General features: G+C 35.7%; 4 protein-coding genes across 4 annotated transcripts; 2 read left to right on the top strand and 2 right to left on the bottom strand.

Annotated features, from left to right (window-relative positions):
* Positions 1-1,801: 1,801 nt before the first annotated feature.
* Positions 1,802-3,411, bottom strand: LOC129572434 (mitochondrial tRNA-specific 2-thiouridylase 1-like). Its single transcript, XM_055452401.1, has 4 exons — positions 3,275-3,411; positions 3,034-3,199; positions 2,773-2,957; positions 1,802-2,691 (listed from the first exon to the last, which is right to left on the bottom strand). The coding sequence occupies exons 1-4, from the start codon at positions 3,348-3,350 to the stop codon at positions 1,844-1,846; spliced, it is 1,275 nt and encodes a 424-aa protein (XP_055308376.1). The 5' UTR covers positions 3,351-3,411; the 3' UTR covers positions 1,802-1,843.
* A 193-nt stretch (positions 3,412-3,604) lies between these two features.
* Positions 3,605-4,591, top strand: LOC129572437 (probable methylthioribulose-1-phosphate dehydratase). Its single transcript, XM_055452405.1, has 4 exons — positions 3,605-3,720; positions 3,788-3,978; positions 4,049-4,184; positions 4,251-4,591. The coding sequence occupies exons 1-4, from the start codon at positions 3,691-3,693 to the stop codon at positions 4,482-4,484; spliced, it is 591 nt and encodes a 196-aa protein (XP_055308380.1). The 5' UTR covers positions 3,605-3,690; the 3' UTR covers positions 4,485-4,591.
* Positions 4,592-4,842: 251 nt separating this feature from the next.
* Positions 4,843-9,681, top strand: LOC129572435 (uncharacterized). Its single transcript, XM_055452402.1, has 4 exons — positions 4,843-5,149; positions 5,210-8,834; positions 8,902-9,198; positions 9,295-9,681. The coding sequence occupies exons 1-2, from the start codon at positions 4,944-4,946 to the stop codon at positions 6,306-6,308; spliced, it is 1,305 nt and encodes a 434-aa protein (XP_055308377.1). The 5' UTR covers positions 4,843-4,943; the 3' UTR covers positions 6,309-8,834; positions 8,902-9,198; positions 9,295-9,681.
* Positions 6,658-9,019, bottom strand: LOC129572436 (zinc finger protein 211-like). Its single transcript, XM_055452404.1, has 6 exons — positions 8,322-9,019; positions 8,016-8,246; positions 7,814-7,918; positions 7,304-7,722; positions 7,045-7,220; positions 6,658-6,971 (listed from the first exon to the last, which is right to left on the bottom strand). Exons 1-4 carry the CDS (start codon positions 8,680-8,682, stop codon positions 7,517-7,519), a joined length of 903 nt encoding a protein of 300 aa, XP_055308379.1. The 5' UTR covers positions 8,683-9,019; the 3' UTR covers positions 6,658-6,971; positions 7,045-7,220; positions 7,304-7,516.
* Positions 9,682-13,142: the final 3,461 nt, after the last annotated feature.

Genomic DNA, 13,142 nt, shown 5'->3' with positions numbered 1-13,142 from the left:
CGGCCCTAATGACTGCAAAAGTCATCATTCAATTTATCCAGAGGTGATACATTGAAGAAAGGTTTTTCGTCTAATCTAACAAGTCCCTGTTGGTAGTTATGAATTTGTAATTTAGTAGAGACCGAAAGACATAAGAAAAAAAAATTTAATTTACAATATTTGCAAATACATCAACATAAACGGTAGTTTCCATTATAAATTATAAATTAATGGCAGGTCAAAAGTTAATCACCAACTCAATGGATGGCTATATCACAGTTAATATTGCTACTTATTCTAAAGTTTGTGTAAAAATCACGGATAAAAATCATTATTTCTATACATTTTGTAGAGATGTAAGATAACAATTTGTCAATATTTAATATTAAATTTTTGGTTTTGTTCGCTGCGTACCGACGAGATGAAGTTTGCACGGCTGGTTGAGTTGTTGAATTGATCAGCCACTTTGTTTGCAAACTTGCACATTTGAGGCACTTGAGCTCTGATTTGTTTGTCCATGAGCTTATCTTTAATCTTGAGGTAGTCTGTGTGCCGTAAGATACGTATGCTCTCTCCAATTGCTATGTCGTTACGTACATTGGGACAATTTGCGATCCCATTCACTATGCAACGATTGCGATTCTCGAATCGATTCGCAAAGATCGATCACCCGAACATTGCTTCCTCGAAGCGCTCGACAGTCAATCCCGTCAAAATAAACAAATACTCGATGCAGGCATTGAACAGGCCAAACATTTTTTATGCGCCGTATTCAAAGTGGTGCAAACAGCGTTGCAAGCCAATCAAGTTCGCTCGGCCGGTCCATTTTTGTCAAAGAGTACTAACTCCTACATATCGCTTATGGAGGAAATTTAGAACACACAAGCACAGAATACCAGTAGCACCTCTGCGTGGCGTTTTTGCGAACTAACGGTTGCCAACAGAGAAATGACAATTGAACTGTCAAATATTTTCTCTGTTGTTGTTATGTATTTGTATTAGTGACTACATTCAATAACCATTTCAACATGGTTGATGAGTATGCCGTGTAGGGTCGCCTGTATCAATCTCCTGTCACTTTTCGTATTATAATCGACAGTGTTAGTAGTTATTGATTTTTGTATTTTGTCCTGAACGAGGAGAATCCATACTTTTCCTGCCCTCACGGCCTATCGATTTTGACAAAATTTTTGCTCGAAAGTTATGTGTCCGTGTCGCGTAGCAAAAAAGGAACCGAACTTCCGTTAATTGTGTGCTGTCCAGTCGATTTAGAATTGGGAATCTATCTGATGATCGGTATTCCACCCGTTTTTGAGGATGCAACGAAAAATTTCTTCGGCAAAGCATTCGAACAAGCGGCCGCCAATACGAATGCAACGGTGTCGCTGGATTTCTTCGAAACTTCAATTGCCCAGATCAAACAATCCGATTTGACAAAATTCTTGGATGGATTAACCGTTTTAATGCGCTGAGCTAATATGATCAATTCGAATATCACACACAAACGCAACCAACACACACACACACGCATCGTTATTTATTTAGCTTTTTAAGACAATCAATTTAGATAATTTTTTTAGTATAAGCAACAACAACAACAACAAAACGAAGACTTTGATTTAAACTTTAATAATGATAATAACAACAACAAAAACAAATAACGAGTAGCCTGTGGCTTGTATATTTCCAACATCGATCGCTTCAAGAATATTAATGTTAAGCATACGAAATAAATTTGAGACTAATTAAGATTTTGATATAAAATGTGTTTGGTTTTTATTTATTCTTGTACTTCAAAAGAACAAAAACAATGTTCCAAAGCCCATTAGTCAATTTTAGACTTTGCAATTGATTTTAATTTTTTTCAGCTTGCCCCTTCTTCTTTGTAAACTTTTTCGCCATCTCTTTCTGGATGTTTTTTCTCCTTCATCGTCGATTCTTCTTTCCCTGTTTTTGACAATTGGATAGTTTCATCATCACTAGTTTCACTTTCAATACCCTCTTCATTGGTGGTATTCCTAACCCAAGGTCCAGTTGCTCGTATTTTTGCTGATCCAAGACATTCATTGTCATCGTAAAACACTGCAAATTGTCCAGCACAAATCGCTCTGACTGGGCTATTCAGCTTGACTAAAAGACCACCGCCCCGCTCGTTGGTCTCAATAAATTCGCACGTAACTAATCTATGGCCGTGCTGAAAGCGGAATTCAGCCTTTGCAACACCCGCATTCCCATCGAATGGCGACCTATCGATCCAATGTGGTTTCTCCGTATAAAACAGATCCGAAAATAATCGTGGATGATTTGTACCAGGAGCCACTAAAATAGTTCTATTATCACACATTTTTCGAACGGAAAATAGCGTTTCCTTTTGTCCACCCAACAAAATCTTCTGACCAACTGTATAATTGTGTATGCCACGATGTTTTGCTACAATTTCACCAGTTTCTATGTTGACAAAATCACCCGGTTGTGGATCCACATAATCTGATATGAAATCACTAAATTTTCGCTTGCCAATAAAACAAATACCCGTACTTTCACGCTTTTGTGCGATTGATTCGAGTCCAATTTGGTGGGCTAATCTCTTTACATCTGATTTGAGCATTGAACCCACTGGAAACATGGTGTGACGTAAGGCATCTTGAGGTATTTGCGACAGAAAAAATGTTTGGTCTTTTCGAGGGTCAACGGCTCGTAGCAATTTTACATCTGGCAAAAAAAAATTGGATTATTGAAAATCAATTTCGACATTTAGTTTTTCATTCAAATTTCAATTTTTGTTCCAAGTACTTTGATTTGGTTGAATATCTTCCAGAAATTGTCCAAACGATGTGCGGGCATAATGTCCGGTAGCTATTGCATCTGCTACCAAATTTTCCTTGATGTGTCGATAAAATGCGCCGAATTTTATGTATTTATTGCAATAAACGTCCGGATTTGGTGTCTGACCATTTTGGTATTCCCTTAAAGTGTTCCTGTGGTGGCGACCGATTAAAATTATTTCTGTTCTACGATTGAAATTGTCAATACAAATAATGCCAAAAATCTTACTCAAACACATCAGTCCAGTATTGCTTCACGAAATCGATGCGTTGAATGGGTATTTGTAATTTATCACAGACATATTGTGCATCTTCCCAATCCTGTTCAGCTGAGCAATAGCCCGTTTCGTCAACTAAATCCCAATTCTTCAGGAAAACACCACGAACATCAAAGCCTACACACACAGCGAGAGAGAGATTAGAATATTTGTACACTTTTTTACAGTTTTCCTGAAATTTTATTGCCTCACCTTTTTGCTTCAGCATAAAACCGGCCACCGCTGAATCAACTCCACCCGAAATTCCCACCACAACTTTACGAATCATTTTTTAAAATCGAATTTAAAGGCTCTCTGATGGGATTCATGCTGCCATCAGGCGAATGAAAATATTTCAAAACAAAACGTAAACATAACCTCACAATTGTTTATTTACATGGTACATTTAGCCGAACCGATTTAACTCAAGTGTTGTATTAGAAGTAGACATCAATCGCGTTTGACACCATAATACGGCCAAGTTGTCAAATTTTCAAATTGTAATCCCTATTGGAAAAAAGTCAGTTGATAACAGTCACTACACATAATTGTTCATTACATACACTTCACGAGTAAGAGTTTAGTAACGCAGCCTAAAAGATTGATAATAAAATAATTGTATGTAAAAAATGTCAGTTGATTTTGATGCAGAAGCAACGGTGAGTTAACCATTATACTGGTATACGCTTAAAATGAAAAATATTACATTTTAAATTTTTTGTCAAGGTCAATAAGCAAATTATTTGCGATGTGTCGAAAGTTCTCTATGCACGTGGGTTAATTACGGTTAATGGTGGCGGTGTTTCTATTCACACAAAAAAAGACATATTTTACTTGCCGACTGGAGGTATTTGTGGAATTTTGGAGGACGAAATCAAACAAATTTTCATTGGTAGTGTTCAGACTGAACTCAAAGAGTAAGTTAACTTTGTATTCTTTGAACGAATTTTTGTGGATTACTAATAATTGTTTATTGATTGGTGATAGTTTGTGTGGTGGTGCATTCGAGTTTCCAATCAATAATTGTCGGGCTGTAGTCCATACACACTCAGAAAATGCAAGGCGATTTGCCGAAAAACACAAAATTGGTGTGTTCGAAACTAAAGGAAACGTCAACACAAAGGTTTGTTTGTACAGAAAATTCAAATCGAGTCTATTTAGATTTTACATAAATATATTCTTTACGCAGGCAATCTGGAATAGAGCAACAAATGAAAAATACGGTAATGTTTTTCTGCCAATCATTAAACAGGTGTCTGACGAAAATGCACTGCTGGACGCAATTCGTAAAGCATTCCATGAAAATGCCACTACGTATAGCGTTCTCGTGAAAGATCATGGACTCTTTACATTCGGCTCTACATGGCAACGCGCCAGAGGGGAGGCCGAGGCTTTCGAAGAGCTATTTAAGTACAACATTTAGCTGTTTCTTGCAGTGATAGGGTAAAAACACATAAATTGCCCATTTTCTGCGAGATTTAACATTTGAATTGAATTAAGGTTATGTTAAATTTTCTACTGTAACACAATTTATCATACATTTCTATAAAATAAATAAAACAGCAAGATGAAAGCAACAGAATTTCAATTAAATATGAAATAACGGTGGGATGAATATTCAAATAAAATACTCATTCGAGATTCTTTAGATTCTCAAATTCATATGAGTGAATAGCATATGAGCATGCGTGAATATATATACACACATAATGTGTAATAAACATAGGGGGAGAGATACAAAAGAAATAAACCAATTGAATGAAATGTCAGTTTTGACATTTGTCTTTCACTCTATTGAGGAATAAAGTCTTTTTTTCCAGAATATCATCCAATATTTTGCTTTTAATAGATGAAATATATAATAATTTGGTAATTAAGTACAATGAATTGCAACTCATCCAGTTTATTAGAACCATTGAATCTCACAACCATCGATGATGATTGTAAGACACTGATTTTTGACTTTTTCGAATGGGAGGATTTACTCAGTTTGGCGGATACTAGTAAAAAACTATATGCAGCAGCTTGTGGTGTCTATAGACGAAAATATGGCAAAGGAAGATTACATATAATTTCGGAAATTCAAAGGTATTTAGGAAAAACATTGCATATATTTTAAAAAAATACTAAATTATATGCATTTTCCAGAGGCTCGTTTGTCCAACCAGATGTCGATGTAGATGACCGTGGCAAAGCATTGAAGCTTCTCAGAAATTTCGGCCATCTTGTTTCACACTTGTTTTTTTCAACTTACAAGGGCAGATACGAGCCTGTAGAATTTGTATTTTTAATTGAAAATTATCTCGCAGAGTATTGTTCAAAGACACTGAAACATTTAGAGTTGACACATCCACCCATGATTTTATTCAAAGAAATACGAAACCCATTCATTAATATTGAGAACATCGATTTGCATGGTTATCAAGCGCCAATTTGTGAGTTTCCTTTCAGTTCTGTATTCCCTAATTTGAATTTGCTACAGATCTGGTTTAGCTGTTTTTCGGAAGAATTTACACCCATTTGTATACCACAGATGAAAAAACTGTCTCTTTTTGGAGGCAGAATTCACCAGAGGAGTGAATTAAATGTCAACAGAGCAACGAATTTTGAAGAAAATGAAATTAAAGAGATGCTAAGACTCAATCCACAGCTAGAAGAGTTGAAACTAAATTTGTACAGCATAAAAGATATTATTTTTCAAGATCTCAGTCTACCAAACCTCAAACGTTTATCACCAACAATGCATTTTAATTCAAATATTAAAAATGCTGATCGATATCATTTCGAAAATGTTATTGACTTCAATTTACCATTTCACAAAATAACAAACATTCCATTCACATTCAGCCAACTTGAACGCTTTGAATATTCATGTTTTGAAGATAAAACCATCAAACCGTATGTTCTCGAATTCATATCTGAGAATAAATACTTAAAATCTGTTATACTAACCAATGTATGGGATGGAATAAATAGCTTATTTCCGATACTGACTGAGTTGAATCATATTGAGGAAGTCAGCGTTGAAACTACGCTCTATGAAATTCCATCATCAACTTGGAATCTTATTCCCGAATTATTTTCACAAATTCAATCACTCAAGAAGTTTACCTTGTGGATAAGTAGGATAAGAAACTTTTCAGAGAAAATAAAAAATGCCACGCAAAACAGAAATCCTCGTTGCGTTTGGAGCAAAGATGGAGGCAAATTCGGTTCTGATTTGAAATTAACATGGTTGCGGTCATAGATTCTCACGCAGGGTATTAAGGGTATTTTTGACCCCCTCTGAAAAAAATTGACCGTACGCGATTTTTGCTGAAAAATGAATGTGTTGACCTTTTTTTTAGCTCTTCACTTTTTTCCGGACAGCAATTTACACTAGATAGAATCTTTTTTCGAAACTCAAGACCTTTTTTAGCTCTTTTCTTACAATTGAATTTTTTTGACCCTCGGCGAATTTTTCGTCGTACCACCTCTTAAATTCCAAGCGTGAGTACGTATGGTTGCGGTGAAACATTTTTGCAAAAAATTCGAAACAATTTTACCAAAATCAAAAATAAATTTGACTTCTAGAATTGTAAATCTCTTGTGTACCATTTTTTAACTGTTGTTTTCTTATTTTTAATTTTTTTTTTTTGAATAATCCTTGAATTTAGTATACAGTTTTTGCTCTTCATCAAGAGTTGATAGAGTCATCCAGAATGTCAATATCGGTTTCACCGAAGTGATAAACAATAAACCATATCCATATCTTCCTTCTGCTTTAATGTTAGACGTAATGACTATCGCATCTGTTTAAGCTGCTAAATTTTCCTTGATGTGTCGATAAAATGCGGCACATTCTATGTGTTTATTGCAATAAACGTCCGGATTCGGTGCCTGGTCATTCTGATATTTCTTCATAGTGTTCCTGCGGTGATGGCAACAAAAGATTTTAGTTTTATAATTGAATACATATTCAATAAAACGCCAAACGAACTCACTCAAACACATCGGTCCAGTACTGCTTCACGAAATCGATGCATTGAACCGGGATTTGTAATTTATCACAGACATATTGTGCATCTTCCCAGTCTGTTTCGGCTGAACAGTAACTCGAACAGTAACGAAACGTCAACTAAATCTCAATTCTTCAGGAAAACACCACGAATATCAAAGCCTGTACACGATGAGAGAGAAAAAGAGAAGATCTTCAGTATGTTTGTGCACTTTATTATATTTCTCTCACTTTTCACGCCATACCTTTTTGCTTCAACAAGAAACCGGCCACCGCTAAATCAACTCCACCCGAAATCCCCACCATGTCTTTTCGAATCATTTTTCAAAAACAAATTTAAAGGCTCTCTGCTGGGATTCATGCTGCCATCAGACAATTGTTTATTTACATGTATATTTTATTGACAATTTTGTCAAAAATTGAGGCGACTACAGACTACAATCGATGTTATATTATAATTATTGCTGCTCTTCCATTTTGAGCGTATCTGAATTATCGTCCTTATTGTAATGGGTGTAGGAATGTTTTCGTAGTTCGGTTTGAAGTCGAAACGATTCACCGCAATCACTGCATTGATACATATTTTGGCCCACATGCGAACGCAAGTGCTTTGTCAAATCGTTGCTTTGCGAAAATGAACGCGGACAGTATGTACAAATGTATGCTGAAAATGATGAATGAACGAAAAAATATCAAAACATTAATAGAGAATGTTTAAAGGAGAGAAAAATTAAAAATTCTTCTGTTGCACATACGTCTCTCGCCGGTATGGGTTCTTATGTGGCGCTTCAAATGGTCGTTACTATAGAATCTTAGCGAGCAAGTGTCGCATTGATATCGTCGATCACCGGTGTGTATTCCTGCAAAAAAGTCAGATAAAACAAGCCAAAAAGTCAGTAAACTTTCAATAAACTAAACTATATAGCTAGAACCGAATTGAATCATTTCGCAACTAACTTTTATGCTTTTTCATCGATCCTTTGGTTGTGAATGATGAGCCACAAATGTCGCAAACGTGCTGTTTCTGCCCAGAATGAACGAGGGAATGAGTTCGTAATGCGGCTTTCCATTTGAATTTACTTGGGCATAGATCACAGGCAAAGGGCTTTTCTTCGGTGTGCAGCATCTGGAGGCTGGCCAACGAATGAATAGTTTTGAAGGATTTTCCACACTCCGCACACAAATGGTCTGCAACGAGAAACAAAGAGAAAAATTGATAAAAATGAATTCATTTATAGTGAATTTGATCCGATTGATCCATACTCGCATGATTGTCTCGAATGTGTGCTTTTAATTTGCGTTCATTGAAGAAAACCATGTTACAAGTGCTGCAGATGATCGGTTTGGCTTTTTTATGCCATTCATGGTGTAACACTAGTAGGAAATGCAAAGCAAATTCCTCGGCGCATTGATCGCATTTGTAGGCTTTTAGATGATCCTTGTGCATATCCTGAATGTGTTGCTTTACAGCGGTGAGTGTGTTAAATGACTCTGAGCAATATTCACATTCATGAATGTTTTTGGTGTGTCTCGACCGATGCCGAAACCAACTGTTTATGTGAATGAAACGCATATTACACGTGGTACATTCGAATGGCTTCCGTATGTTGTTATGCTCGTTCATATGTTGTCGCAGGTCATTCAACAGCTGGAATTGTCCCACAACATTCTCATTAGTTTTTTTCACTGCTGTAGGTGTTATTCGGATTGGCGGCTATTCGCATTTTGATTTTAGCTGAAATTGTTCGTGAGCACATCAAAGAAATCTGAATTTGGGTAAACACATTCGAATGGTTTTTTGTTTCGCAAAATCATAAGTTTTCTTTCATTCGATTGGATTTAGACAATGTCGAAGGTATACGTTAAAGTGTACGGCGATTACACTCTCAGTGGAAGAGACTTTCAGTCGATCCAACGAAATGATATGCGCCGAATCGTGCTAAGCCCGGACAATGTCCACTCGCTAGCTGTCACGGAAATGAAGGATGGATGTCTTTGCATCACCAATGAAGCGAAAATCCCGTTCGCTTTCACAATCAGCCGTGATCGCAAACTGATTGCAAATGTGAAGTACAGTGGTGAGGACAATCTTCTGGTCAACACCAACTGGCGAATTTCTGGCAAAATGGTTGAAAACAAGGTATAGTTCCTACTAGAGAAAAGCAGCATTTATTCAATCATGCAATAAAATTGACAAAATTTCCATTGTTTCGTTTTTGATCATATGATTCTGCAGGAAATTCATTCGAATCCAGATCTCCACACATCGCTCCATTTGAATATCGATGTGCACGTCGATGGAATTGGTCGTGTCGATCTAAAGGTGGATGACAGCTCATGCGCTGCCTGCGTTTTTTCGAAAACCGAATTATTGTTCGTGCGCATGAATGGTAACCGGGTGGTACCACGATTGGAAGGATTCATTGAAAATGAAACGAAGACGCAAGTAGGCGCGGTCCAGAACCAGTTTCTGAACGTATTGCTTGGATAAATTCGAATCAGCATATGCAGACAAATCAGCGTATATTCGAATCGTTGTACATTCGAGAGACATTTCTTAATAATAGTGTGCACATTATTTATAAGAAAATAAAGTTATAATTAACAATGTCAACAATTCGAATCATTATTTTATTCCTTTTTCACTGCTTTCAAAAACACTTTTATTTCGAATTTGTCGACAAAAGAACTCTTTTTTATTGATAGATTTATATTTTGAGTCGATGTGTTAAATTAGCATCCTATTAATGTATGTAAAAAAATCTAATTAAAATTCAAACTATCCATAGAATGTTCAAGTGGCATAAATACGAATTCTGTTCCATAAGGCAAACATAACATTTTCGCAGTAATCAAGCTTAATTCAAAAGTTTGTAGGTTGTCATGTGTCTTCCCGTCAGATATAAATATTTTTAATTTTGATGAAGAAATTGGATTATCGAAAAATGCAGTTTTGTTTGCAATTATCATTCCGAATATTTGATTTTCACTATTTTCTTTCTTCGCGTATGCAATCTTCACGATTTCATCATTTTTTGTTAAGAACCACGAATCTCCGACCCGTCTATTAGATAAAATTAAATCAGGCGCAATTTGCATCTTATTATAAGTTGTTGAGCCGCTTTGGCTCTGATACAACATTTGAGGTTCGAATTTTTTCTTTTCGAATATATTTGTCTCTGTGCGTAACTGCATGCTTTCAAGGATTCGCCTCGAAACTTGCTCAAGAGGCAAGTGCCCCTGTTTTATTGTAAGACCTAACAGTCTTAAGCAATTTTCATATTTGTATGTGGCTAAATCCATAATATTTTTCAAATTCCAATTTTGCATATCCTCCACAATGTGTGCTAAGAGGTGAACGTTGCTACCGATATTGTGGATTCCATACAGTTCAATGTACAACTTAACGTAGGATTTGAACATCTTTTCCGCGATTGGAAGCATATCTTTGTAAAATTCGGAAGAGCAAATTCGAACCGCGCAACAGAGCAACAAAAAGTGATAATATTCTTGTCTATTCAAGACACCCTTAAATACTACCATTCCGACGTATAGCAGTATTGTTCGAAATTCAAGTCCTTTCCATTTTCGTAAGCATTTTAAATTTCTTACTGCGCGATGAATCTCACTCGGCATGTATTGTTGACAAGCTTCTAACAAACGAGATACATGCTCAACTTTGTTCTTATCCCATTTTCTATTATAGCCGTTTTCACCGTACACCCAACCATACATCTTTTTGTTATGCCTAAATCCAATAAATGCAGCGGGTCGGAGCTCGGAAATGCTTTAATCATGTCTATGTCAAGTCTCTCTAGCAAAGACATTTCTTTGTGATGTTTTGGTGTGCTTCTATTTCTAAACGACATGTTCGTTCGACGTTCAGAGTCGATATTCGGAAATGACATCTTTCGAAATTGCGTACTGTATTCACCTTCAACATTGCATTTTTGGTAACCGTATCTGCTGTTGAAGTTTACAACACCTGCGAACAAAATTTTGTACATTCGAAAACTTATTACGACTTGACTTGAGTCAGAACCATGCGAAATAACACACCTTTCAAAAAAGATCTTGCTGGTGTATCACAAATCACAAGGCCAAATTCAATGACAATATGACACCCGTTGATAGATATTCCATTCGAAAGCACGTCCAAAAGTTCATTATATAGAGGTGTGAGATATTCGTTAAGGTTTGGTTTTGAATCACCATACCATATGCCAATAACCATAGGTGGCACTTTTTCGAAACCTGTGAATTCATATTTAAATATGCCGAATAATCAATATTTATATTCGAATTGTATGTACGATTCGAATTTTGCAGAAAAAAACATGAACTATTTACCACGAATAGAGGATAAAATCGGTCAAAATGCCTTATTGGAGGACTTTGCTACTGGCAGGCCATCGAAATTGAAATCCAAAATGATTGACATACTTCGTTGAATACCGGCTAACACATGATTCAAACATGTTTTGATTCCGCAATACCACATCTTTCCAATAGATAACATTTCGACAAGCACCTTTTTTGGAGTTCCCATTAGCGTTCTAGCATCTCTTGGCAAGAAGGATAAACCAGCAAATATTAAAATAAAAAGAAGATCATTAAGTGCAGTTTTAGTGATTCGGTGGTGTACTGCCCAACGTCTTATTTTTTCTTTGACTTCGATACTTTTATCAATTGATTCGAATGTGTTAACACAAGGCATATCTTCAGCTTTGTGTTCAGAATAATCATCAAACACTTTTTCAATGAGCGTATTTGTTACTGAATATAATTGTTCGTTTATCTTTTGTTCATGAAGGGCTCTCAATTTCTGAAAATATCTATGTTTTTGTACACGAGCACGATTTCTTATGGCTTTGTGATCAAAATGCTTTATTCTTGCCATGGCAATATAAAATTAAAGCTTGAATAAATCATATAATTCGAAGCAAAAAATATTATTTGCTAAACAGTGCAATTTTCTTAACAAAATGACATTTGTTTGTATGGAATTTGATTAATGTCTAAAAGAGATATTGACAATTATTGACACTCATATGTCATACTCCATTTTTATTGCTTCCCTCCAAAATATTAAATTTGACAGTACTGTCAGAGAGGAATATTGCATTAATGTCATAGTGTTGAAAGTTATTGTGGATTTCTATAGAAATAGTATAATGTAATAATATCAATAGATCAATATTGATTTGCGTTTTAATATTAAATAATTAAAAATATTGTTTAATTATATAAATTCGAAGACTATAAATACGAAACAAAAAATAATTTGATATAAACAACATTTTCGGAGTAATATTAATATCCATTTATAAAAATGGAACGAAATGGTACCATAGGCAGAAATCGCAAAGCACCAGCCAGATATGGTGTTTTGGGTTTAGATTCAAGTTCTACTTCAAGAGAGGAAGATCACTTAGCGGATAACTCAATGGATGATCCAGATTTTGAGCCTTCAAATAAGCGACCGAGAATCTCTGGAAGCGATCTATCGAGTGATGAAAGTCTCCAAGAAGAAAATTTTGACAACGAATTTGATCAACTGATACAAAATCCGCATACGAAACGCAATCGTACAGCTACCACGTTTGACGAACCATCCCATTCGAATCATTCTCCTGGTGAATCTTCAAAAGAAGATAGCAATTTACCTTTGGATGAAAGGTTTATGAGGAAACAATTCAATGATTTACAAAAAATTTCATTGAAAATATTGGCAAGACTCGTTGTGATTGAGGAAAGCCTCCTGAAATCCGGAGATCTAATTACGGTAAAAGGATCCGAATCGTTTTCAAAATATCACGATTTTGTGAATTCTAACAGTTTACCGGTTCGTTCAGTCGACGAAATGTAGAAATTCGAATCAAATTTGAACGACAAAACATTCGAAAACTTCGACAATTTTGTATGAGAGGTACCCGTAAACCGATTCCTATTGGCTTCAAACTTTCTGAAGTTTCATTTTTTGGAGAAAAAATAAGATTCTGAAAGTTTCATGTTGATCGCATTTGCAGAAGTTTGGTTTTTGGCCCTCAATTTTTTCCAAGAAAATTTTGACAAAAATTGAGG

The sequence above is a fragment of the Sitodiplosis mosellana genome, unplaced genomic scaffold, assembly GCF_009176505.1.
Source record: "Sitodiplosis mosellana isolate CC-2019 unplaced genomic scaffold, AAFC_SMos_1.0 Smas_scaffold_4950, whole genome shotgun sequence".
NCBI classification, from domain to species: Eukaryota; Metazoa; Arthropoda; class Insecta; order Diptera; family Cecidomyiidae; genus Sitodiplosis; species Sitodiplosis mosellana.
Note: the sequence above shows the minus strand (reverse complement) of the source record. Positions and strands in the feature narration are given on the sequence as shown.

What these genes read in the sequence shown, in the direction of transcription:
- LOC129572434 (XM_055452401.1), bottom strand. Translation starts at nt 3,350, where the DNA reads ATGATTCGTAAAGTTGTGGTGGGAATTTCGGGTGGAGTTGATTCAGCG. An exon ending in TACTGGACTGATGTGTTTGA is followed by an intron (nt 2,958 to 3,033) that starts GTAAGATTTTTG and finishes TCGCCACCACAG; the next exon opens with GAACACTTTAAGGGAATACC. An exon ending in AGATATTCAACCAAATCAAA is followed by an intron (nt 2,692 to 2,772) that starts GTACTTGGAACA and finishes TTTTTTTGCCAG; the next exon opens with ATGTAAAATTGCTACGAGCC.
- LOC129572437 (XM_055452405.1), top strand. Translation starts at nt 3,691, where the DNA reads ATGTCAGTTGATTTTGATGCAGAAGCAACG. An exon ending in ATTTTGATGCAGAAGCAACG is followed by an intron (nt 3,721 to 3,787) that starts GTGAGTTAACCA and finishes TTTTTTGTCAAG; the next exon opens with GTCAATAAGCAAATTATTTG. An exon ending in AAGGAAACGTCAACACAAAG is followed by an intron (nt 4,185 to 4,250) that starts GTTTGTTTGTAC and finishes TTCTTTACGCAG; the next exon opens with GCAATCTGGAATAGAGCAAC.
- LOC129572435 (XM_055452402.1), top strand. Translation starts at nt 4,944, where the DNA reads ATGAATTGCAACTCATCCAGTTTATTAGAACCATTGAATCTCACAACC. An exon ending in ATAATTTCGGAAATTCAAAG is followed by an intron (nt 5,150 to 5,209) that starts GTATTTAGGAAA and finishes TGCATTTTCCAG; the next exon opens with AGGCTCGTTTGTCCAACCAG.
- LOC129572436 (XM_055452404.1), bottom strand. Translation starts at nt 8,682, where the DNA reads ATGAACGAGCATAACAACATACGGAAGCCATTCGAATGTACCACGTGT. An exon ending in ATCGATGAAAAAGCATAAAA is followed by an intron (nt 7,919 to 8,015) that starts GTTAGTTGCGAA and finishes ACTTTTTTGCAG; the next exon opens with GAATACACACCGGTGATCGA. An exon ending in AACCCATACCGGCGAGAGAC is followed by an intron (nt 7,723 to 7,813) that starts GTATGTGCAACA and finishes CATCATTTTCAG; the next exon opens with CATACATTTGTACATACTGT.